The sequence below is a fragment of the Dermacentor andersoni genome, chromosome 3, assembly GCF_023375885.2.
Source record: "Dermacentor andersoni chromosome 3, qqDerAnde1_hic_scaffold, whole genome shotgun sequence".
NCBI lineage: Eukaryota > Metazoa > Arthropoda > Arachnida > Ixodida > Ixodidae > Dermacentor > Dermacentor andersoni.
Genome location: NC_092816.1, coordinates 121,577,016 through 121,603,486, shown reverse-complemented (window position 1 = coordinate 121,603,486; position 26,471 = coordinate 121,577,016). Strand labels below are relative to the sequence as shown.

At 44.4% G+C, this 26,471-nt stretch overlaps 1 protein-coding gene across 5 annotated transcripts in view; it reads left to right on the top strand.

Annotated features, from left to right (window-relative positions):
• The window catches only part of thoc5 (THO complex subunit 5), an 85,119-nt gene that overhangs the window by 34,700 nt on the left and 23,948 nt on the right, over positions 1-26,471 (top strand). For 4 of the 5 annotated variants that reach the window (XM_055074610.2, XM_055074616.2, XM_055074621.2 and 1 more), the window contains 7 exons: positions 7,022-7,097; positions 7,748-7,818; positions 9,266-9,513; positions 14,105-14,182; positions 18,991-19,034; positions 20,020-20,122; positions 26,316-26,348. In XM_055074610.2, the coding sequence (XP_054930585.1) occupies positions 7,022-7,097; positions 7,748-7,818; positions 9,266-9,513; positions 14,105-14,182; positions 18,991-19,034; positions 20,020-20,122; positions 26,316-26,348 (653 nt within the window). The remainder of the gene's footprint in view (positions 1-7,021; positions 7,098-7,747; positions 7,819-9,265; positions 9,514-14,104; positions 14,183-18,990; positions 19,035-20,019; positions 20,123-26,315; positions 26,349-26,471) is intronic. The other variant, XM_050185395.3, reaches the window with a different exon arrangement.

Sequence of the window (26,471 nt, the reverse complement as noted above, 5' to 3'; positions counted from 1 at the left end):
TTATACCTTGAGTAATATGGCATTAAAGAAACTTGACGAATACAAATATTTAGGAATTTTAATGACGTCTGACTTAAGATGGAACAGGCACATTACGCATATTAAAAATAAGGCAATACGTTCATTGGGTTTCCTCCGCCGTAACTTCAGTCAAATACCGAATAAATTAAAAGAGCAATTGTATTTCACTTATGTTCGTAGTTTACTTGATTACGGTTGTATTTGTTGGGATCCGTACACGGCTGATCTCACAGAACAGCTTGAAAGAGTGCAGAATAGAGCAGCTAGGTTTGTTCTTAATGACTATAGTAGAAAATTAAGTATGACAGAAAGTAAAATTAAATTATCGTGGCAGGCATTAAAAGACCGGCGAAAAAACCTGAGGTTGAAATTTTTCCACGCCGTTTATTATTCAAAAACAGGGATTGAGAGAGAAAGATATATTAAGTCGCCTACTTATACGTCGTTGAGACGCGACCATGCGCTGAAAGTCCGCGAGTATCCTTTCAAGGGTGACGTCTTTAGGTATTCTTTTTTTGTTCGGTCTATCAGAGAATGGAATGCTCTTTCGCCTGACATTGTTAATATTGAAAACAATGATGCGTTTTATCACGCTTTATGTATGTGATTACTTGTTCCTTCCTTTAATATGTAATCCCCCCTGCTGTAATGCCCGCATAGGCGATGCAGGTATCTAATAAATAAAAATAAAAATAAAATAAATAAATAAATAAATTAATTAATTATAGACTAAATTCGATTTCGATAAAGCTGCATGCTCAGATCAGATAGTGCAGGTTAATGGTGGGTATCGGTTCCACAATAGCAACTTTAAGCAAGTTTTGAGCATGATGTGGCTGTTCGTTGGTATCTCTCTGTATTGCAAACCATATATAGCAGTGTAGCAGGTATTGGCAACTGTAGTAATAGTGGCTGCAGGAGTTCACAGCCAGCCACTCTCGGCTCACAGAGACCTTGTGGGAGCAAGCAGACCCATTGATACTTGTGAAAGGTGCCTGATGACAGTGCATAGAAAGCTTGGCTGCTGAACCTGCCACTCTATGCTGCTCTGCATTTGCCATAACTGGCGTTTCGTGGTCCTCATTCACCATGACCTCTATCTGCTGGAGAAACTGAACTGCCTGAATGGCATCTCACCACTGGCAGTGCTTATTAAAGCAAAGCTTTCTTTGCCTCTTCCTTTGACTTTCCCACTTCTGCTGCTGCTGCTGTCTGGCGCACTGCGTCGGGGGGTGTTTCAGAGTGTGAGACGTGACAGGAGCGCGGCAGAGAAGAAAGACGATGCGAGAAACTCATTTACACCTTTGCGCCGCGTCAGTGTGCACAATGCCCTCTGGAGCTCCCTGGGCATCGCCACGTTATCCTCTTGACAACTGCAATTATCCGGGACCCCCCTGCAAAAGCATTGCAGAATGATTTCAGCCGTACCATTTCTACTATCGTGCAAGTCTAGAGGGAAGCTAGATAATATGGTAGAGAGGAGGCAGAGAATGGCTAAAACTGACACAGTCACGAAACAAGTGAATAACAGCCTTGCTGCTCTTCGCTCGCGGTTCCCATACAAGGGAGGGGGGAGGGGGGGTGAAGCGAGAAGGCAAGAAAATGCTACTTCCATAGACATGACGGTGGTTGCGAGCGAACAGGATAAATGTAAGCTCAACGTACGGTACGGCACGGTACATTTCTGATATTTCTGAAAAATAAACACCATGCAAATTTGTCAAGGAAACAACTGACGCAGGGCGTGCAGAAGCAGGGCTGCATCAAAGCGCAGCGTAGGGTCTAGGAGGCACTATGGAAGTGGTCACACGTCAAATCAACACTTCTGTGCCCACTGCGGTAGCTTTGCAGGTATAGCATTGCTCGAGGTCGTGGGTTTGATCCCGACCGTGGCAGGCACATTTTGAAAAAACACTTATGCACTTCGATTTAGGGACATGTTAAACAACACCACGATGTCAAAATTTATCTGGAGTCTGCCACTACAGCGGGCCTCATAATCCGGTTGTGGTTTTGGCACATACAGACCCATAATTCAGTTCAATACTTCTGCCGCGATGCGATGTGCCATGTGACGCAATGAATATTGCGTCAAACAGACAAACAACGGCGGCATATGCAAGGTAACGTTTAACATCAACTCCTCACTCTCGTGTTGGACTAAACGTTGAAGAAATTAAACATTTGCCATCAACAGCACTGCTGACTGTCATCAATCAAAGCAAACAGCACAGAAAGCTTCGCTTACATCGATTCCCACAGTGCTTGGGATCCGCATAATTTTTGCTTTGCCACAGGTGATCATTCACCGTAAGCTTCAAGTAGACAACCACATTGAAGCTGTTGTGCTCTGTGCGTAAGGTGACTAGGCCAGTGTGCAGCCTTATAATCTGTGTCAGACCGGAAGCTGATACCCTGGAATAAATGTAATGCATAGGTGGCAGGGACTTAGATGAAGACAAAGCGGCTATACAAACAGAATGAGAATGTTATTGTCTATGTGGTGGTTCGAAGGTGTGTTCTCATACGCCTTGTGCATCTGGTATATAGTAGTGTAGTGTATATTGAAGGCTTCTCAATACGTATACCATTGTGGCCTGGTGACTGACAGTACAAGACAGTTTGTTTTTAGAACAAACTGTTTCTGAAACACTAACAGGCCTCACTTGTTGCAGTTGTACCACTATGTGACGACCTATGTGCCAATCTTACGATGCATGTGAGCATATTTTACGAGCAATCACTGATTAAATGTACTTGTTGCCTTGCATCCAGCTACATTTGTTTGCATTTGATGATGAATTGTGATTAATTTAGTATTAGGCTGCATGCTGGCACTCTGGGGTCATTTGCTTGTTCATGGATGCCTTGGAACAGCAAAGAAATTACTAGGAGTATTGACGCAATTTTGGTCATTTCTCATTGTAAGGAAAGATCTAGAAATCAACCAGCAGGACAGATGTAGAAGGCACCTTTATGTTAATGTTGATACCATTTCTGCTGCAAGTCTTTCTTGGGCATCGCAGTAGTGTGCAATCACATGTTGCTGGGGCGCCTTCCAAATTTTTTTCTCATTTTTTGAGGTGGCGAAGTGTAACTGCCATCAATTATTCCTGTCATCGTTTGTTGCTACGTTAAGCTCTTGCTTGTTATTGCTTCCACTTGGTCTCCATTCAACTGAGGAGAGGGGAGTCAGGAGACAGAGAGCTCTACAAAACTTGATAGGTATATTTTGTGGAAGCAGTGAGATTGCATGCTCTCCTTTGTTTCTCCTCATGGGCACCCACGTCTTTGTACGCGCATTTACCAATATTCCCAAAAACTGGTGCTTCTGTTGTGTCTCCAGCTGTCGTGTTCGCAAATCTGCAACGAAAGTTTACATATTCCTATAATAAGGGCATCGAGGTGTTTTGGTCATGGCATTAGTGCATTGTTTTAATTAAAGCAACCCTAAAGGCAAGTACTGACTCATGTTGTTCATTTCACGGGCTGCTTTCGATCCTCTCGCAGTGCGGTTTTCATTCGGCTGACCGAAATCGAGTGCTTAGAACGAATTCGCCTGGTTCATTTAGAGTGCTCTCTCCAGCTCGGAACACTCTGGGAAGTGCTCCTGCCTTCATCCTAGGAGCGTGACCAAGGTTTGACGGAAACTTGATCACGTGGCTAGCTCTGGCAGCAGCTAGCATGCTTTCTCGGGTGCAGTCTGGAGAGGGCTCCGCATTGCTGCAAGATGAGTTGTAGGAACCAGCCGAATGTACCAATAGAATGCTGGTTACTCATGCAGAAACTTCACAACATTCATTTTATTGCAGTGGCAATTAGTAAAAACTTGTTAACTCGACCCTTGCTAATTCAAAAACTCAGATAATTCAGACTCGTCCATTGGTCCCGGCAGGAGTATCCATTATCTAATGCAATGAAACTCTTATTAATTCTGACATATTTGGCCGCACATTGGTTAATTTGGGCAACTCTCAAAGCTCGGCGAGCGCTGGAGCGTTGCAAATGTGCGACACAAAAGAGCAGAAATGGCATTAGTGCAATCAGCCATGAGATGGCGAGGAGTGCAGCTTCTGCACTGCTCTTGTGCAAAATTGAAACATGATTGGCCCATTCATTCAGCAAATTAAAGCGTATTGACATACTAAGCATTCATTTGTTTTCTTGATACCCTCGATAATTCAGCACTAGCTTAATTCGGACATTTCTTTTGGTCCCGTGAAATCCGAATTAATGCGGTTTTACTGTATATGAACACTCCAGGCGCAATTTTGCTGCTGCCACCGCTGTTGGCGTGATGCTCCTTACAAAGTCCAAGGGCGATAACACCGTCACCGCGCTTTGTATGCTGTATGTGCGAGTGAAAGCATGCAAGGGAAGCCGACTATTGCGGCTTAATCTGGCGCACGTGAAGGAGGAAAGCGGAGAGCGAACAAGCCGTCTTCCATTGCGCAAAAGGCCTAGGGGGATGGGATTGAGGGGGGGGTGGCGCTGTACTTTGTCAGCAACTGCATATTTTATGACCGAGCGCAAGGGGAACTGACGAGCATGGCTCAATCTCGCGTCCGACAGGCAGGAAAGTGGGGTGGCAATGTGGCAGCGGGAGGGGAGATAACTTCAACTCCGCCAACAAGTGCATACTTTGCATGGCCGCACGCAGTTTCGTGTGCTGTATATCGAAAGAGATCTGCCGATGGCTCGTACCTTTATGTGCACTGTGTTCTTGCTGCTCTTGCGTTGAAATGACAGGCAGCACGAAGGTCACTTCGCTCACTGCTGCTGCTGCGTTTGCTCACACCAGCGTTTTGACAGCAAATGTCCGTGCTCTAGTATGATGTGTTCATGTCTGCTTGTGTGCGCTGACACTGTGCTTGTTAATTCAGTTAGTAAGTGAATGTTTCCAAGTTTATATGGCCGATAAAACTACATCCTTACTTCATATAGCTGTCTACTAACTTGCTATCACAATCGATGCTTCACCTTTCAAGCAAAACTGGGGCTTTTTGTGCCAAGACATCACTTAGTTGTAGAAAAAGTCGCAACTGAAGGGACTACATGATAATTCTGCTATTCAAATTGACTTGTGTCAAAAGGTGCCTCTTAGGCACCAGTGATAGCGGAGGCTACAGTCTGTCAGGTGGTACTGCCTCTTCCGGGTCAGAGGTCCGTACATAGAGGGCATTACAGTCCTTCCCGCTGGTGGATCTGACAGAATGATACTTAGAGGTAGCAGCATTGAGTTCGGCAAAAAAAAAACATATATATATATATATATTTATATATAATTTTTTTTTATTTGATCTTGAAATGCGATGCAATTGGTGCTTCTTTTTTTTTCTTTCTCTTTCATATATAGTCTCACTAGTTGACTAAATTTTAAGAATCGTAAGATTATGTTACACAATGGGCCCTGCTAGCATACTGCCAGTGGCACCGTCAGTCGTGACTTATGTTAACTTCATTTTCTAGCTCGCGAAGTGAATGTATGTTTGTACACCTTGGAGCACTTATCTGTCACGTTGGCTTGATTATACTATTTCCCTTTAGCATGTCTTTAACAGAGCAGTAAAGTGACGTTCAGTAACAATCGTTCCGTTTTTCACCTGTCCCTTAAGGCTAAAAGTAGGCCATAAGTATTCTTGCACCACAGTTTACAGTAATGTGTGAACCACTGCAAAGGCAGTAAAAGGGATTTCGCTAGTCAGCTTGCATGTCGTGTCAGTCAATATTAGCCAAGCAGTTGTTCTAAATCCAAGCAAAATCTTGTTTCGAACTAGTTGTAAATTAATGTCGAAGGTGAACAAATGGCACAGAACAACGAGGACGGGAATGCGGAGTGACAGAACTTACAGCGCTCAGAAATTCAAGGGCAATAATTGGCCGTCACGAAGCCTGGCGCTTCTTGCGCCTTCAGCAGGTGCGGTGGACACCGAGCTGTTGCATTGCGGTGTACGAGGAAAACGAAAACATTTGTGATGCATTGTGATGGCATAAGGCCTGCCAGTGATTACCCAGCTCTCACTGGTGGTGCAAAAAGTGCTGATCGCAATGTGGGCCAATTAATCCATTTAAATTGTTGAGGGCTGTACATTAAAGGCGGGTTGGCTTACTTCCTATGTCTCTTTTTCTTCTTTACAGCAAACAAACACTCATCAAAGTTTGAGAAATAAAAAAAGAGTTCACGACATTTCGAGTCCCCTACAGGTCTCTTGTGCACATAAAAGCGAGACAGGTTGGGCCGTGCCAATTTGTCTCGCTTTTATGTGAGCAAGAGACCCATAGGGGACTCGAATCGTCATAAACTCCCTTTTTTCAACTTTGGTGAGTGTTTGTTTGCTGTCAAAAAGAAAATGTACGCCCCTAGCCATATAGTGTTCCGACAAACCCGGGACTATTTCCTATGTCTCTGTATTCCTGTCCTTGTCAATTGTGCCGCATCTTTCCTTTCTAAAGCCTAGTTCCTCCCCCACTTGAAAGCTATCTCTTGATGAAAATAGGAACATGTGTTTACTTGATTTATTGCTTTAACAAACTATACTCACTGGCATGAGCTTATATAATCTGATTATGATCACTTGTAAAAGACGCATGCAAGCAGCGCTTGTGCCTCTAAACACAAGTCATGGAGGTTGCGCATCTAGCTGAAGTTGTATCCTCTGTTTTTCTGGAATGGTAACATTTGTACTACCCTAGCTTTTCTTCTTTTTGATTTGAGAAACGTCGGCATATGCATTAGCTGCCTGTCCAAAATAGGGTCCACTGAGCACTGGTTTTTGGTGAAAATGTCACACTGTGTTCTAGGGCCGTCACTGAAGGATGCCTCTATCAGTCCTCAATTTTCATGGTACTTACTGCATATGTGTGCCATTTGATATTTTTTTATAGAGCTCAGTTTCCTTTTTTTTCCCTACTTGTTGGTTAAGCTTTGTACAAAATGTGACGGAATGTGTGGCAGCATGGCATGTCTGAGAGTCTAACTTTTGCCTGTCTGCCTTTGAAGGTCCAGGGATGAGGAGATCGATCTTGTACCCGTAGAGGAGTTCCGCAGGGAGGCACCAGCAGAGGTTCGCAAGAAGGTGAGGGCAAGCATTGCCACTTCATTTATTTAGCAAATCTGCCTTTGCCTTTAGGTCATAAAAAAAAAGACAGTGCTGTGCAAAGCAATGAAAATTTTTTTTTTAGACACTCTGAAAGACATCTTACAGCCTTTGAGATTAGCCAATGGACCGTGGTCTTGAACACCATGCTTGTGCAATGGAACAGATCATCAGAAAGCAGACTCCTCACATTTATCTAGAAGCTATGATTACAAAAACAATTCTAGAGTTCTTTTGCTTGGTGGTGAGCCATAATCGTTACCAAATTCATTCCATTCAGATATATTGTGTCATTATGAAGCATTTCACACTGTTCATTCTCTTGATAGGCACTTACACAACTGTCAGTAGAAGGAAAGCACTGTTAACAAGTGGCGGTGGCACGCAGTGTAAGAGAATGCACTGTTAGTTAGTGAGCTTGCACTTTGTCATGCATTGTGAATGGGTCACTGCCACTGCTTTGGTCAGTCAGACAGCACTGCTCGGCTATCGGAATCAAAACACAGCCTCCGCTTGCACTGCGTGTCATGAATGCATGCTTGTCAAGTTGCCTGTCAAGGGTCGCTGCTGAGTGTCGTTTTGTATAAGTGCAGTACGAAATGCATTACTCTGATCACTCTGGTTCCCAGGACCTGACTGATGGTGACCCACATCAACTGACCCTGGCAAGGCTTCAGTGGGAGCTCGTACAAAGAAAAGAGTGAGTCTGGCATTGAGCACAGGTGGACGATTTTATGGTCAATTGCCTTAAAGCAAGGGTCTGAGGCTCAGGTTAGATGTTAGGCCACGTACATGTCATGTGGCTCCCCATGGGTCGTAATTTGATGCTCTGACGAAAGGACAGGTTAATAAAGGAGCCATAACAGATCTTGCAATGCTTTCACAAAATGCTGGTTGCCGTCGCGAAAAATAATTGTATGAGAATTGTTAGATTTTGGTTTGTTAAACTTTTGTCCATTACACTCCTTACTGTTACTAAATGTTAAAAAATATCACCCAGATGTTGTCATGATCTATAATGCCTTAGCAGACTGGTAACATAGTCTGTCTGTTTTCCCCTTTGTTTTTCTTACCCTGCTTCATTTACTTGTACACAGGCCCTTTCATTTAAAGTAAATGTCACAAATTTGATATTCTCGTAACATAACCTGTACGAGACCAGATTGACCTCATATATGTTCCTCATTGTTTCTTTAAGTGCGCCTGAAGGCTTAAAAACTCTTAAGTGTGCCGTGTTTACAAATGGCACTCATGTGAACAGTACACATAATAGGTGGAGGTTACACAAAGACTATCAAAGGCCAGAAAAAAATGGTGCAGACGTGAAAAAGAGTGAAATGAAAACACAAGTGAAGGGCATGCAGATGCTTTCGGTGCACGAGAGTTAGGAAAAAGTGTGAAAAGGAAAAAGAAACACCGCTAACTGCAAAATTGTGCAGAGCAAATGCTGCCCCACGTGCATAGCTTTGGGAGAATATTTTTATGTTGTATTACATTGGGGCCAAAATTAAATGGAACATGATTTGGCGATCAAAGTGCATTGTTGTGCAACCTTGCAGAGCTTAAAGATGTGGCCTTGTGCTTGTGTGAGAACAAAAATGGCACAGATGTAAGTGAGCCGTGAGCATCTTAATTCCCTTTAGGCTGCATGACACTGCACCAAGATGCAGGAATTCAGCTCCATTTACTTTCATTGTGCATAGTGTAACAAACCATAAACTTCGGTGTATGAATTGCATTCTGTACTCAGTACACTGTAGTGAAGACGATTGATTGCATGCCGCATGTACATGCTGTACTATTTAAGGCATTCAGTGAATGTCTCTCTGTCTTAGGCTGAGAACCAGGCATCTAAAGAGTTGTGTCTATGGCTGCTGGAGCTCATCAGGCGAGAAGGCCATTGTAGGTATCTTACAAAAGGAGAAACCCAATGTGTAACTCTAAAGGAGATCCTTATCATCAACATTCTCTTCCTTTGCTTATCTTTCGTCTGCATGTAACCAGCACCAAGGAGCTGGCATGATACTTTGATACAGGCTGAGCTCCTGGATTTTATCTAGCTGGAACGGATGTGGTCGTGATACTTTACCGATGTGATGTGTTGCTCTTGAGCGGCAGTTGGAAGGCACATGCCCTCACTTGCTCAGGCTGTCCCAGAAGCTGCGGGGTCTGGAGTCAATGCGCGAGCAGTACGAGCACGAGATTGAACGCAAGCGCGAGTGCCTGTCCGGCATCCAGCCAACGCTGCAGGCGGTGCTGGAGGCAGCACAACCCTTGCAGGCTGACCTGGGCCTCCCGCTGCAGGCTCGACAGGGAGAGCACGCCAATGCCCAGTACCTTGCACGACCCCTGTACATGCTGTACGTGCAGGCAACCGCCTACCAGCACGCCTACGGTGAGGGCGCCAGTTTTGGTCACAGGGCCGCTTTCACTCTCATTTGCACTTATACTGCAGGCAGCTAGTAGTGCTTTGTTTTGCCATGTGACCACCACCACCACCACCTACTCCTGCCGTGAAAGTTGTGGCCTGCTTCATACTCAAAGCTATGCTTTACTTGGCAAGCATGTTGAATAGGACTGTGTGAATATTTGAAATTTTCAAATATTGCTCGAATGTTAAATTTGTAACACAGTATTCGAAAGGTTTTGAATATTCAGATATCGTCGAATATTCGGAGCGATTCAATAATGTGATTGTGCGAAACTTACTGAATAAGCCGACAAGCGAACGACCTCGGCGACTGCACTTGAGTGTACGCACTGCGCTCACATTCGTTGCTGTGTGGTGGTCACCATGGTGTATGTGAGGCCTGGCACGGCTCATCGACATTGATATGGCAGCATGGCGTCGTCGTAGGCTTCTTTGTGTGTTGCACCAAACAGATGCGATCGTTTGACTTTCTTTGTGGCTAACCCTACTATGCAAGGACCCTATTTTTTTTCACTTTTGCCGATGCATGCCATGGCAGAAGAAGCTGATTATGGCGAGCCATCTGTGAAACGGAGGAACAATCTGGAGACCACACCGAAACGAAGAGAAAAAAGTGCTATTTGGAAACTCTTTGTGAAGACAACATCATGGACAGCGCAGTGCCAGACATGCGGTGCAAATCTTCAAAACCCGACAGGCACAACTACGCTTGCCAACCATCTGAAGCTGCATCCGGCCGCTGTTAAGGATTACTAGAAGATTGCTACAGGTGTTCGCCTGGAAAAGGTCAGTCAACGATAAATGACTTTGTGTGCCGCACTGAGCCAGTGTCGGAAAACAAGACTTAAGCTCTACATAACAAGGTGGCTGCCATGGTAGCGCTTGATTTACAGCCGCACAATGTTGAAGACCACGGGTTTAAAGAACTTGTGGCTGAGGTCGTTCCGAACTATCGCTTGCCATCGCGCACTACACTTTCACGCACACTTGTTCCACGCTTGTATAACGACACACGGAAGAAGGTGAAGGCCGAGCTCAGCAGTGCTTTTTTAGGAGGAACAACAGCTGTTGCCTTTACCAGCGACATGTGGATATCACGCACCAACGAAAGCTATGTGAGCTTCACTTGCCACCTTTTCACACCGATTTTTCAAACGAGACGTTCAAACTCAACACTCGTCACATGGCTGCCAGTCACAGTGCCAGGAAGGTAGCAGAATTACTTTACAAGGTAGGCACTAAATTGGAGGTACCCGATGACTGCCAACAGTACATCATGACAGATAATGGACGTAACATCCGTGCTGCGGTCAGGGGGCTCCCGTGGACAGTTTGTGCTTCGCTCACACCCTGCAGCTTGCTATCAGTGACACAATCTCCAATATTCCATTTATTGATCGTTTGTGCAAGAAGGCTAGGCATGTTGTTGGTCATTATAAGCACAGTTCGTCGGCACAAGGGCAGCTAGAGGAATACCAAAAATAAACAGGTGAGGAGCCCCTTTGTCTGGTGCAAGATGGGGAAACCAGAGGGAAGAGCCAATACTTGATGCTGCTGTGCCTCTTGGACTTGAAGGAGGCAGTCGCTGTTGAGCTAGCCACATTGAACAAAAGCATTGATGGCCTAACCTCACTAGAATGGATGGACGTCTCTGAATACATCAAAGTACTGAAGCCATTCTATGATGCTACTATGATTGCTAGTGCAGATAGGTATCTGTCACTTTCTGCTCAAGTACCAATTATTTTTGGAATGCTTTACTGTCTGAGCAACTTCGGTGGCATAACTGAATTCCCTAGAGAACTAACTTGTTCCATCAAAGCAAGATTCCCTTTTTATGCAGAGGACAAGGAAGCACGCTTGGCCATGCTTTTGGGCCCGCGTTTCAAGTTCACAATATTCAAAACCAACAAATAGAAGATGATGTGGTTAAAAGATCTGGTGCATCAAGATCTGGCCTTATGTCCTACTGGTGATACGACTAACCCAGAAGCTAGAAAGCAAAAGCCTAAACAGTCTGCGCAGTCCTACTGTGACTTTTGGGATGCTTTTGATGATCTTACAAGTAGGCAAGCGGGAAATAGAAAACTTCATCAGAATGGGAAATTGCTGCATATTCCAAGGAACCATTACTAAGAAAAGGCTGATCCATGTAGCTGGTGGCAGACTGTGGGCTCCTTCAGGTACCCCAGTGTAGCCAAGCTGTGCCTTAAATACCCGGCAATACCAGCCACTTCGGTTCCAAGTGAAAGAGTGTTTTCTGTGGCAGGGGAAGTTGTGCCTGCTAAAAGGGAGTGCCTGCTTCCTGACCACGTAGAACAACTCTTCTTCCTGCATGACAACTTTTAATGCTTGTTGCCACTTGTTTTAAACTGTAAAATTTTGTGTGCAATACATTTGTGATTTGAAAAGCTAGTGTCAGTTGTTTGTCCTAACAGTAACTGTTTTACAGATATTGATATTTTTGTGCAATCGCATTTTGTTCTAATAATACACTGTTTTCAGCATAAGTGTATGGTGAAATAAAAGTTTATTAGTGAATTAGTGAAAGAAGCTTCTGTCTTTGATTATTCAGTATTCGAAACTCTAGATATTCGTATTTGATTCGTATTCGAAAAATTTGACATTCGCACACCCCTAGTTTTGAACTGTTTCCTTTGCAAGATGGTGCTATCAATTCACCATTAATCAAAAAGGCTAGCGCGAATAACAGGGACACAGACAGAGAAGACGACAGGACGACACACCAACAGGATGACACACCACGACACCACACGACAGGATGACACACCAACTAGCCCAGCTTTCTGCCTTGATCAATTCACCATCAGCTCGCCCACCCGTCTCACGTGAAAATGCTGGTACACACTGTTTGCTTTTCCAGCACAGTGTGTGTATCTTCATTCCTTGCTTTTGCTGTGTCTTTTACGCGCAACGTTATATGTGAGAAGCATCTTCAACTATCTGTTTCACGCCGTGCGTGGCCTAGTGCCGTTGCAAGCGTACTGCACACTTTTAGGTGACAACCCAAACACTGCCATTTCCTGCTGCAAGCGGTGTGAAGTGAGTCATGTTTCACTCTGGTGGCATCTCCTGCATTTCCCACCAGTTCAATTTCGTTCTGGTTTCACATTGCTGCCTTAAAACAATACACAATAGGAAAGCAGCATGTCTCAGGTTGCCCGGGCTGCACCAGCTCGAGACGCTCCGGCGTCTCCTGCTGCAGTGATTTTCGCCGAATGGGCGAGTGAAGATGTCAAAACTTCCTGCCAAAATGACATGCCCGAAGAAGGTGCTGACTCGGGCAGTATTGTAGGTCAGCTCGGCACGCATGAATGTCTCATGTCACTACGATTTGCGTAAAGCTTTGCATTACATCGATGTCAACTGCAGCAGAGTCTGCTGAATTTTTTAGCAACTACAAGTCATACATGCTCCCATTTAGTATGTATTATCTTGTGTTTTTTTCCTAAAATGTTGAAATGAGGTTCTGCTGTAATTAGGTGCTAGTATCTTTGCAACATTAATGTAAAGGCCAAGGATGTTGCAGCAAGCTGGCATCGAACATTGGTGTACCACTCACAAAAAGTGCTGAATGTTCATGCTTTTGTGATAAAAACTGTGGCAGCATGTCTACAGGTCAGAGTGTCCTTTAATTCCTATTGGATGCAGCATGTTAAAGCTTGTTCTACTTTGTAAGCATGTCTGAATTTTGTTGCATAGCATTATGAGAACTATACTTAGTTCACATGAATAAAGTAATTTTCATTAAGATTTATTCTTCTTACACCTGATGTCTGAAGACTAGACAGAGCTCTCCAAACTGTTCATTTTGCTGAAGAATTCAGCTGAATAGATCTTGGTCTTGAAATGAGTCTACAGTACCTTGTGATTTTTTTTCTGCCAACTATTCAATGTAAGTAGAGTTGCTGGTAAATGTGGTATGAAACAGAGAAATATACAACAAAAAAAACATTTTATTGACTTAGTGATTTTCAGTGTTTAGGGGCAAAAAGGAACACTAGAAAAAAAGAAAGACAGCAAGACAAGAAAGGCTGATCTTCAACTCAGAAACCAATATCTATGCATCCTGTTGTTTTATTTTAGCTGACATCTTTCTTTTTAAGACTAAGCAGTGGAAATGTCTCATATGTGTAGTTTATATCTAGCCCATGTCCATGCCTTAAATAAAATAAACTCTGGGGCTTTATGTGCAAAAACCACGATATGATTATGGGGCACGCCATAGTGACGAACTCTGGATTAGTTTTGGCAACCCGAGGTTCTTTTACATGCACCCACAGCACAGTATACAGGCGTTCTTGCATTTGGGCCCGTGCCCTCCGGCTTAGCAGCGCAATGCTGAAGCCACTACACCACCACGGTGGGTCTTCCTGCCCCTTAAATAAGGATTTCACTTGATTGCAAGAAGTGTCTTGCTTAAGCGGTCGTCGAACTGGTGCTGGAATTGGCTGGAGTATCATTGCAGTGATTAACGTTCATTGCGTTCTTCTTTTTCCTCACCCGAGTTGGATTTGTGGCTTACCCCATGCAGGTGATTGTTTCGAGGTTGGCATGGAAGGCAGCGTGGAGGAGTCCAAGGCACTCCTCGAAATGACACAAGAAAATCGAGGTATGTACGTGCTTGAGGAGTCCGTAAAATCACTGGGAAAGTTTACTTTTCTTTATTGGTGATCTCCAGCTCCCATACTTTAATGACCTATTGAAGGTCTTACAACGGTGACACATTGATTGCAATTTGTTGTCGATACCGCATTTGCACATGCACTATATGCAGGATGTTTCAGCGAACACTTGAAAACATTTTTCGAGATTGCCTGTGGCACATAGTACAATTGGATGGTCTACTCGAAGAGGCAGAGATTACTTGCACAAGAAATTTAAATGCACTAACAACTAAATAACAAAAAATCACGAATTAAGTTTTTAACTAATTATCTTATGACACATATTGCAATTTAAAAATTCTAGTAGGTGAGACTGTAAGGCATATTCACTTGAAAGGAATTGCCTGGATGACACCATTTATGACATATGCACAGTCAAACTTGTGGTCACAGTTCACTGTTGTTCCACTTACTTCCTTAACAAAACATTGTTTTATTCATTGAAGCACAAGATTAACTGGAACGCCAATGCATTTCTCCGCAAAATTAAGGAATTACTAATGTCTCAAAACTGGTGTCATCCTGAGAATTCGTTCTAAGTGGATCTGCCTTGCAAACTCCCCGACTATATTCTGTAAATTGCAATATGTGCCACAAAACTTAATAAGTACTGTACTTGCTTTGTTAATTAGTCGATTATCCATTTCAATTTTTTTTGCAAGTAATGTCCGTCTCTTCGAGTAGACCAGCTCATGGCCTAGAATTGTGCTATCTGCCACAGGCCATTCCTTAAAATTTTTGAAAGTGTTCTCTGGAACACCCAATATGTAACAAGATAGTGGCTACAGTTGACTTCCATTAATTCGATCCAGACAGGACCGATGAAATATGTCTAATAATCTGGCGGATTGAATTAAACAAGATGTCAAAAAAAATGCCAAAACAGTAGTATTTTGCAATATTTGCCCAAATATAACACGCCCCCAAATCAAATGCTTTCTATGCACTTTCTATGTGTGTGTCCAAAGTAGAAAACCAACTTAGAAATAACATTAAAGCTCCTAAACAAAGTAGAAATGTTACATGCACTCTACTTTTTAGCAAGAAAAATGGGCAGGGGTCTAATGTGTTCCGCAACGGTAGTCAGCTTCGCCATGCGGTATTTTAAAGTCAGCTTTGCCCCTATACAGTGGTATTATGCGATAAAGCATACGAACGTCGCGAAGGTGGTTTTTGTTTCATATCCGATTGCACCATGCAGACAATTTTCACACCAGTTTCATTGAAGAAAAGAAGGTGTGCATTACAATGAGATAAATACCATAATCAGACATTGTGAGCTACAGTTTTTGCTTGAAAATCATCCTAGGGCTGACTGGTCATGTTCGAATTAATTATCTGGCGAAGGCAAATTTTAGTAACCAAATAATAAAACCTTAGGCCCATAGTTGAAGTAGTAGTTTAGCGCGAATAAAACCACGGACACAAGAAAGACTGGCAAGGACAAGTGCTACTCACAACTGTTTAATGGAAGGAAGGATAGTGCATATATATATCCTCTTGTCACGCGTGCACCTATCAAGCAGAAGAGAAGCCAGTTCATGCTCATCAAAGGCGGCTGCGCAAGAAGTTAAATTTGGCATCCAGTAATGGGATAGAAGGCTCACTCACACATCTATCTCTATTCTTGATAAAGAAGGCCTCAAGAGCGAGCCTGGAAGAGGCGTTGCCGCTCCTGCCAAGAATAGTAGTCGCAGAAAATCGAGCGTCGCAACCACACGCACTAACATGAGCCACCAAATGTGCGCCCTTATCTTCATTTTTTCTTTAGTTTTTGCGCACGTTCCCTTAAACGGTCATTCACACAACGCTCAATTTGACCAATGTAGAGCTGCCCACAAGGGTACAAGGGAATTGCATAAACAACCCCTCTGGAGCACTCAACAAAGGGCTTCTCGTGCCTCATGCGGCAGCCCCACTTGCTCTTACAGCAAACTCGAGGACACAGCTTCGAAAACTTGTTGGGCGCAGAAAGAACCAGAGGAATACTATGACGGTTAGCATCCTTTTCAAGGTTGTGTGACACCTTGTGTACGTAGGGAATAACCTCTGGTCTTAGAAATGCATGAGTGGACCCATAGGCCCATAGAAATGCATGAGTGCCGACCGAGGCCTTGACCGGGACGGAATTAACTGAAAATTTGAATTAACCAGAGTCGAATTAACGGAAGCCTATTGTATACCATAACGGAGTATCCTTGATGGCCGTTCAAAATTTTAAATTGCAGTATTAACTTGGTTATGCATACAAAAATATTACAACATGTTCAGTAATAGAATATGCTAGCACAGCATAGTGTCTGATGCGCTATGGCCCCTGTAAACCCAGCTGCACATGTCCCAAGGCCGTTACAGATGTGCATCATGGTGCGCATTTCTGTTTTATCAATGGCGCAGACACGTGAGTGCTGTGCCGCCTTTACCCGGCGCCGATGCACATGTGTGAGTTGGGGGAAAGGAATTTGGGGACTGCGCCTTGGTACTACAGAGGCATACACACTTTGCTCCGTTCATCCTTAGCCGATGGCAGTTCTCACAACTTGAGAACCAGTGCTTAGCTTGTGTTCAAAGGGTATCGCAGTGGCCGATGCAGAGTCTTTAATGGGGAAGCATACAAAACAAGAAATTTGCAGTAACAACTTGTCATTATTCATTGGTCTGCGGCTGCTAAAGCCTCATGTACCTAAGCCCCCACCCCTGCGCTTTGCACTTTGTTGCTTCGCTCCTGTTGGCAGAAACCCTGTATGTCAGGCCTGGTGGCGAAGCATAGGCAAATAACTACTACTGTAGAAATAAAAGGGAAAGTGATATAATGCAGATTAAAAGGGGGGGGGGAGCAAAGAAAAAGAAAGCCTTTCAAACACACATTCGAACTATGGACTTCCCAATCACGAGCGTGGTGCCATGACCAATACGCAACAAAATAGGAACGAAGGGGGAAGCTTATTCCTGAGTATATATCCGCAGTCGTGTACAGTGCAGCTCACCTAGGGACAAAGAAGCACTTGTCCACCCGGGTCCGTAGTACCTAGGCACAGTTCCCACATTTTTCTCTCACAACTCACACATGCACACATGAAAGAGGAAAACGCAACGCATGTCTCTCTTGTCTGTGCCATTGACAAAACAGAAACATGCCATCATGGTAATATCGTGCTCATTGCACTGTAAAGCTCATTGCAGTTAAACTTCAACCTAACAAAGTTGGTAAAATTGGCAGTTTGTTTTGTTATATTGAACTTTGACCTTTTATACTAATACCGACATTGGTAATTGCAATATGACTGTGATCCATATTCCAAAAGTTCCAGCTGTGCATGTCCAGTGCACCTGCATTTGGGCCGGGAAGGCTGCACGGCTGCAGCATCGGTACCTCTGTCTTTCATTGTGCCCTCCTTGTATCCTAGCCGACACTCGTCCTGCTCCAAGCCTGTATTCCACCTAGGACTTTTAGAGCGCAGCTCTTTGAAGCCCGCTCCTGCGTTTCACGTCGCCGCTGGCCTTGCCATAACCAAGGTCATCATCCGCACACTGCTCTAGCTGCGCACACTCCTGCTGCCTTCTCTCACGCACGGTGCGAGTCTAGCTCTCCCTTTGTCCTCCAAAGCCGGATCACATGTTCTTGCCTATCCTCTCACCCCCTTCCTCTGCGCAGCATGGTTGCGATGACTCTCACCACTACCGTCCACTCCGCCCTCGCCGTCCCCTCTCCCGCTGTCGCGGCAGTGCTGCGGGACCGGCGGCAGGCACTCCTTGCCGCCTCGGGCATGACCCACGGCTCTCTGCTCCTCCATCTCTGCATCGCGTGGATGTATGGCTCTAAGCCGTGTCTCTCGCTTCCTCGATTGCTGGGCGCATTCCTCAGTGGCATTTGTTGCCTCTGGCAGTGCTTGAACCTGGCTGTCCTTCTGTCGCCTCCACTCTTGCCCTATACCTCCTCTTACCTAATGCAGTACCATTGCAGTGACTTGAAAGACAGCTATAGCATTTCGTTCCCTTACTTTTACTTCCCACTCGAACCTTCTGTGGCCACATTGAGGCCTGTCTGTGAGTGAACGAGTGTGTGACCTCTACTCAATACCCCTGTTCTCCACCCATTTCCTCATCCCACCTCAGATGAAACATTGAATAATAATTGCTAATCTCTGCCTTCTCTCCGCAGCAGTGACCCATTATAAGATAGCGCGTCGCCGGAGCGCCAGCTCGATATCGGCGGATCGCAGTGTGTGCAGCTCAATCCGAAACGCTGAACTGCTTCCATTCAGCGCTGTGTGTACTGTATGCGGTTGCCTATTGTTGGAATAAGGCAGCAGCTGCACTCAAAGATGGCATTGCCAAATCATGTAATCGTCGGCCTTTTTTTTTTTTTTTTTGTCTTTCACGTCAAGCTCAGTCGCCTTGTGGTGCAGCTTGCCACATTTATTATGTGCAGATTCATCTCGCATTGTATTTGGAGTGCCCGTCCTGTCATCTTTCTTCCGTGTCGTGTGCATCTTCTGCACTGTTAGAACGCAGTAATGGAGCTGTTTGCCGTAAATAATAAGTAAAAAAGAAACCATCTCAGTAGTCAAAATAGCTTGCAGTGTAACAAATGTCTGCCATGGCTCGGCAGTTGTTTCTGTACGACGTCTCTTTTGTGTCACTTGTCAATATCTCACGTGCCTTATGGTGCTTCAGTTTGCTCTTTGATGCGTTGACAGAAAGTGGAGACATCTTGTTCTTTCTTTTTCCACGACAATCATCCTCACAACAGAGGAGGACAGCGGGGAATCGGACCAGGAGGAATCAAATGCTGGGGTGAGTAAGCTGTTGTCAATGTGTTCTGGCCAGTTGTAAGGATTTTCATGCATAACAATTTTGGACTGTGAATATAAAATGGGATGCTTAATACAGTACAGAGAAACCTGCCATTCTGACGATGTGTGGTTGTCCAAGGAGAATACACATCAGCATGTGGCCACGTGTCTCTTGGAAAACAAAGCCCTACTCATCGATTTTTCGATGAGGTGTGCATCACTGTAAGGTTCACTTCTGCAGTACCAGATGCTGGGTGTGAGATGATGCATTTTGCAAGACCAAATGCATACACAGTCGATCTCGGATGTATTGAACTCAAAGGGGATCATGAAATATGTACCATATTTACTGTATAAACGAGAAGGAAGGGGGTTAAACTGAGGGGCCCGATTTTTATTACTCATATGATAAGAAGCCAACAAACGCTGACACCAAGGACAGCATAGGAAAAATTTCTTTGTGCATAATAAATGAAATGAAGAAACGATAAATTAATGGAAATCAAAGTGGATGAAACAACAACTTGCCGCAGGTGGGAATGATCCCACGTCGTCGCGTTAGCGTCTCATGCATAATGCGAAGACGTGGGATCGTTCCCCCACCTGCTGCAAGTTGTTTTTTGATGCTAATGCTAAGATGTGGGATCGTTTCCCACCTGGGGAAAGTTTTTTCATCCACTTTCATTGCCACTAATTTATTATTTCTTTAATTCAATTACTAAGTACAAGTAATTTACCCTATGTTTTCCTTGGTGTCTTTGTTTGTTTGCTTCTCATTATATACTTTTAGAAGTAGTACTAAAGTAATTAGTTATTTGCCATGTTGTTAGTTTCCTTTGCACTCTGAGGAAGGCCGGCCTAGGCTGTTCTTTCAGCCCCTTCCTCTTTTTTCGTTCATTTTCTATGGGAACGGCAGAATAAAAGCAGTCTTTTGCTACTGCAAGCTTGCCGTCATTACAAATCGACTTCTGCCTGCTCCTGCGCAGAAACGACATAGGAGGCTGACCCGCAGTGGAACTGGTACATCCAACGTGGCCAAGTGTCTGCAAAAACATCCACTCACCGTGGTGCTCACCCTCCAGCACAAAGGTTAGTGAGAAAGTCACCTGGATCCGCTCATGCTTCATTCTGTGTGATGTGATCAAGTGTGCAGTGCTTAGGGAACCACAGTGTCGCGGGAAGCATCGTGCTAAGCAGGTTGACAGTGAAATATTACTGTACAGAAAGATTGCTTCTATCAAATTACCGTGAAATTCTGAGCAAGCACCCCCCCTTCCCCCCTCCCCCACCAAGCAAGTTGCAATTACCAGCAAAGTGAGGGGCGGGGGGGGCTATCCTGGAACAGCACCAAAATTCAAAATGCCAATAACAAAAGTTAGTTCCCCACCAGAAAAAAGAATGCAGTGGACATGGATCTAAAATTCTATTTAACATGAACTTTATTAAGCCAAAGATTAGTGCTGTTCTTCACTCTCAAATTCACCCTCTTCTTGGAACGGCGTGGAAATTTGACATTAGCAGCAAAGTAGGGGGTGGAGGGCCATTGCACGGGTATGGAAGCTTGCTTGGAATTTTACGGTAGGGAATTTTGAAATTTGGTATACTCAGTCCAATTAACTTAAAACAATTCCAGACATAACAAATTATCAGTTATAACTACCACATATAAGTGCAATAATGATTTCCCAACCTGTGCTATTGAAACTGCATCCAGATATATAACGAACATGTTCGAAGGCACCAAACTGTTACAACAAACACTTCAAGTCCAGTCGTGGTACAAGGAGGGCGCATGCGAAGTTCTGAAGCACAGAAGCACCACTGAACTGGGCACGCACGGCAGTGCCCCCACCACCCCTGTCAACTCTCCCCACTCCAGTCCAACTGCAACAAAAAATGTGACCGTCACAAGAAAAGTTACTAGGGTGACCATGCTTTCAAGGCATGTGTGTGCATTCTGAAGGGCAAGTCTACATATAAAACTGCTGATATAATCACTACCGCCTACGTAACTGTCGAGTTCATTGTAAACGGGTTCAACCTTACTGACCAGTAGAAATGGTGCCCTTGAACGTTGCATCCACAAATATGTAATCGTTATGCACGAGTATCTGATGTCATCTGCCAACTTATGCTGTTTCATGCATAGAATGCCTTTCTAATACAGCAGATGTGCAGCAGTTTTCGCTCCGGTTAATTCGATATTTTGGTTCATTCGATCCCAACCGAAGGTCCCAGCTGGTGCCCGCACACTTGTATGGGACAAACATTTCATTATTTTGATCCTGAAATGAGCCTTCGCCGAATAATTCGAACTTGGCTGGTTACCACGCACACGACTGACCCAAGTCGTTACAGCAGTGGTAACTGCAATAGTGGCAGAGTCCGTCTTGGCAGCCCTTAGGGTACAGTCAATGCATCACACACAAGTAATCTCCTGTTAAAAATGCCTATTTTCTACCTACCCCAGGAATATTTGAAAGCATAAACGGTAACCAAAGTTAATGCACTGCCTTGAAGTCCGTGAAAACCCTTGAATGTGGAAAAATAAATTCAAAGGCCCTTAAAACTTCTTGAAAATAAATGTGCTTCATGATTTCCCTGGAAACAGGCTGAGTTGCCAGTTTTTAACATACAAATTAACAAACTCCACATCAGCGCTATGCCATGGACTTTTGTCTATAGGAAAAGAATCCTTCATATTTTATTTCGAGTGTTAATAAATGATTTTAATGTGGCATGTCCACAGCCACCAACGACAAGCTTGTTTAAATCACCGTTGCTAACGTGGAGCTAGACAATGTCAGCTCAAACAATCAAGCCATGCCACCATTCTCTTGTTTTGCTACAAACAAACAAAAAAACTTTGGTTTACACTGCATTCATCACGACTCCATGTTCGAGCCTTGGGCTTTAGAAATTCCCATTGGAAAGTTAGTTTCAGCTATTTGTCTTTAAAACATCTTTGGCTGGAGTCGGACACTACAAACCATCATGCCGGGATGTGTTGACATCATTACAAAGTGACCTAAAGAGCTTGAAGCACGTGGCCAACTCGGCAGCTGGTTTTGCAGCTAAGAAAAAGATTTAATTGCTCTTCAGTGTACTATATGTAAGATTGAGGATTGTTTCTCCCGCCTTTAATTTTGGCGTTCGACATCTTTGAAATCCTTGAATTGTCCTTGAATTTTAGTCAAATGTTTTGTACGAACCCTGGGTCACTCGCAATTAATTGTTACCGCAGTTAGCTGACTCTAATGATTGTCTTTCGTAAGAAGATTTGTCTAAACATTGCATGGACGGTGCAGTCTGATGCGAAACAAAAACTGTGTTCGCAACAGCCTACTGTCAAAGCCAGCCTAGCCAGCGTCATTGCCCTTGCTACCACAAGATGGCAGTCCGTGCATTGCATTGCCACAACGATGCACCACTCTCACTCTGGTTACGAAAGCACATCCAAACAATAAGTTTTTTTTTTTTTTTTTCATGCTATACTAGTGGCAACAAGTTGCGTCACATGTTCTTAAGAGTTCTGGAAAATTGCACGTGTGAGAGGATGGCCTAGCGAAGTGGTTAGTTAGTCTAGGCTTGGGCCACCATTCGTTTACGAAGCGCTGTCAGAGTGGTCGGTGTGCGTCTCGGCCGTGGCTGCGCATGGCTTTGCGCATCGCATACACAGTGATGCACCCTGCTTTAGAGGTAATCTGCCATGGGTGCAAAGAGTGGGCGTGCCGAGATGGCATGGCATCATGTAAGCTGTCTTCTCTTGCGTTTATTATTGAAGGTTGCATAATCTCGAGTTTCAGTGACCCGTTGAAGCAAGTGGCAGACGAAGCATTCACTTTCCGCTGCCGGCACTTTTCATGATCGTCCCATTGCGGGCGACGCTATCAGCCGCTGGGGCAGAGTGCACGCGAAAGCATGGCTGGCGTCGCCTATACAGTCGAACCTCGATATAACGAACCTCAATTTAACGAAATTCTCGAAATAACGCACTTTTTATTTTTCCCAATTTCTGCCCCATTGAAAACCATGTATTTTTTTTTCGCGATTTAACGAGGTCACTTCATACTGTACTTCCGGTTTAACGAAGTCCTCGCGCATCGCACGCACGTTTCAGGAGCCTCCTTGACAGGCAGACGAAAACTTTAGCCGGGCATACAGCGATTTGCATGCGCCCTTTAATACTCAAATTTTCCCGGCGCGCTTCAATATGTAGAGCAGAACGTGCCGCTGCGCCATCTATCGTGTACGTATGAAATCCGCAGCGGACGCGCTCCTGTAGTGCTAGCCGGAGTGCTTCAGAAGTTCCGGAACGCGTCACGCTATGACGTCACCGGCCTGTTGGAACGGGAAAGCGCCAATCGGAAGTAAGTTTACGAACAGGGGTCGTTGGGCACATTTTCTCAGTTGGTTACCGTATTTACATGATAGTAAGTCGACCACTTTTTTAAAATTTGAAAGTCTGAAGTTGGGGGGTCGACTTACAATCGAAACCAAAACATGGCTCCGCCAAAAAAGCGAGACCAACGGGAGCTACAACGTAGTTACAATTGTATGTTTGCTCTATGGCCCTACCCGTATATTTTCGCTATCCTGAGAGTTTGTTCGCTTTTCGGAAGGGTTTTTCAACATTTTTGAGAGTTTTACAGTGCATGCAAAACTCATGGGGGGTGTCTATAGTTGATGGAAGCGCCGCTGTTCCCATTTGCGGCGGCACCCTCAGAACGGCGGCGCTTGGTAGATGTACTTGGTACATCTACCAAGTACATCTTGGTAGTTCATGGAAGAGCAGACACCGCTCGCGGGTTTCCTGGGGTTTCTTTCTCTGTTGAAAGGCACTGGTTTGACGCGCTCCACTTGACTGCCGGCTACGCGCTACTTCAATGCTTCCTTAGTCGTCATGAGTGCTCTAGGCCCACTAATCGTTCGCCACTCGTTCACAGCAGCGTTGAAGAGGGCTGCCATCCTTTACGCCGAAGGAACAAATAACAAACGGGTGGTGCGAGAGTGGCGACTGCAGCGAAGCGAAATTTTGATCTGTGACGGCAAGTGAGAAATTTCCCACGTGCCAAAGTCTGGACGCTTTCCGGAGCTGTAGGCTAAGCTTGCGGCGTAGTCGCTAAAATATGTGATCGGTCCCTGCCAGTGAAGTGCGACATGGTCATGAAACAAGCCCGGACCTTCGTCTTAATTTTAAGGCCCAGCTCCGCCGTGAGTACAATGACGGTGACGAAAGTATGGCGTACACAACAGATGTCGTTGACTCGTGGCAGCTGCTCTGCGATCAGGGAGGTGCCCCAGGCGACGTGACACTCGAGGACTTTGTCTTCAGCGATGCTTGCGCTGTGACAACTGAAGAGCTGGACGATGACGCAAAAATCCAGAGCATCACAGATACAGAAAAGCAGGACGACGACTCGGACGAAGAACTCCAGGCGGCAAGCAGCATAGCTACACCGAAGCAAGTCATGGATGCGCTGGATCCCTTACGCACGTATGCGGGCGCGCACTCGCAAGAGCAAGCCTTAGCAGCCCTGTCAACCTACGAGCGCCTTATAACCCCGACGCTTACTAAAAAGCGGCAGATGAAGCTGACGGAATTCTTCGCTTCCATCTGAGTTGCATAGAATTGCTCTGCGGGAAGTTAAATAAAGTATTCCAGCGTTCATGAATCAACATCGTCATTGCTTTACTGAGCGCGGTATCATCCGATGGTAAGTGGTGGCCTCATGGATCCACCAAGTTGATACTGCTTCCAATTTTCTTCGAAAGAATATTGAAGTTGATAGCTCTGGTATGTGCACAATTATTTTTTCTTTGCGCCACGTGTTGCCATGTCTTCGTGAAAGGATTTTTTTTTTAGTGATGACAAATCGTGATGATGATGGCACTGATGGCTACATGTAGTGGCAGCGATGAGCACTAGGCGCGGCACTTGCTGCAGACCTGCTCTTCACCGTACGCGTAATGGAGAAAAATGCGTTCGTACCCGCTGGCTATCGGGCATCACGCTCTTGGTTGTGTTATTAGTTCTGGCGTTTATTGGTTATCTTTGTAATTTTGCTATCTACAAAGTGTCGTACGCCAGGAGTGTTCCAAGAACCTGCATCTTAATTTGGACTGCTGAAACATGCGAACCTCGACTTAACGAAACTCGCGATTTAACGAATTTTCGGCTGCAAATTGGACTTCGTTATATCGAGGTTCGACTGTATAAAGATGTCGTCGACGTGCCGTGAAACCGTATCATTCGTTGCGGACTCCCATACTCATCAAAACAAGCTGTTTTCTCATTCAAATTTGCTTCTTTCCATTGCCCAATAATTAGGAAAATTCTGCGGCCCCTTGCCGTGTAAGAAAAATCGATCCACAACTGTGCTTATTTGCATAAAATGTCGAATTTCAATACAACAATGTTTCGATATAACGAAGCAAATTGCTCATTTTACCTGCTTCGTTATATTGAGGTTTAACTATATATTGAAATCTTGAAGGACTTAGAACAACAAGCACATTCACACTAGTGAATAGTTTGTTTACGCTAGTGCAGCGTAAAATATGCACTCAAGAGAATAAGTGAATACTAAGTGACTGTTTGTGTCATAAAAAATATGCATTCTTTTTTTGCGCCAACAACGAAACATCAACAATGAAATGTTTCATGCCATAACAGTAACAGGGCAGTCAACGGTGCTGCCAGAGCACCTAAACAGACAACAGTCAGTGAAAAATGTACATATGCGACAGTAGCATAACTAGAAATTGTATATTATTTCAGCGGGTCAACTGCAAAGCTTGTAGCAAATTTTAAAAATTTAGAATAATGTTCCAGGCTGGTCACTGTCTGGGATGCAGAATTGTCGCTTGCACCGGTGACGCCACAGGTACTTGGGGTTAGATTATGGAAATGTTTTCATGGCCATTGGGCTCACCTAATAAACGCAATGCAGCCCATTTGAGTTCCATAATATATGAGAATTTCAAAGGCCTTCAGCTCGGTAGGTTTGAAACATGCCCATTTGGCACATTGCATAACATCTGCTTTCCCTCTGTGTTTCAGTCTCATTGGTGCTGTCACAGGTAATTAATGACTTCAGCAGCATTCCTTTTCTAATATACTTGGGCACTCAGAGTCTTTACTCCGGACATGCACATACTTGTTACATTGTGTGGCTGAAAAGAGGGGGAAAACTTTGCTGCTTGTTGCTATATTGTGGGTACCCACTAAGTGTAATTTCCTTTTTCTTTTTTTCTTTCTTATTTTTTTGCTGTGCCACAGACAATAACCAACTGTCACATTTTTCACTGCAAAGTAAGTTGTTCTTATGGCAAGTCTCAGTTTTCCTTGTTATTTCCCAGGCTTAACGATTATAGGATTGTACAAGCAGATTACAGGGAATACATTACTGTGCCTTTTAAGGAGGATAACATAGAA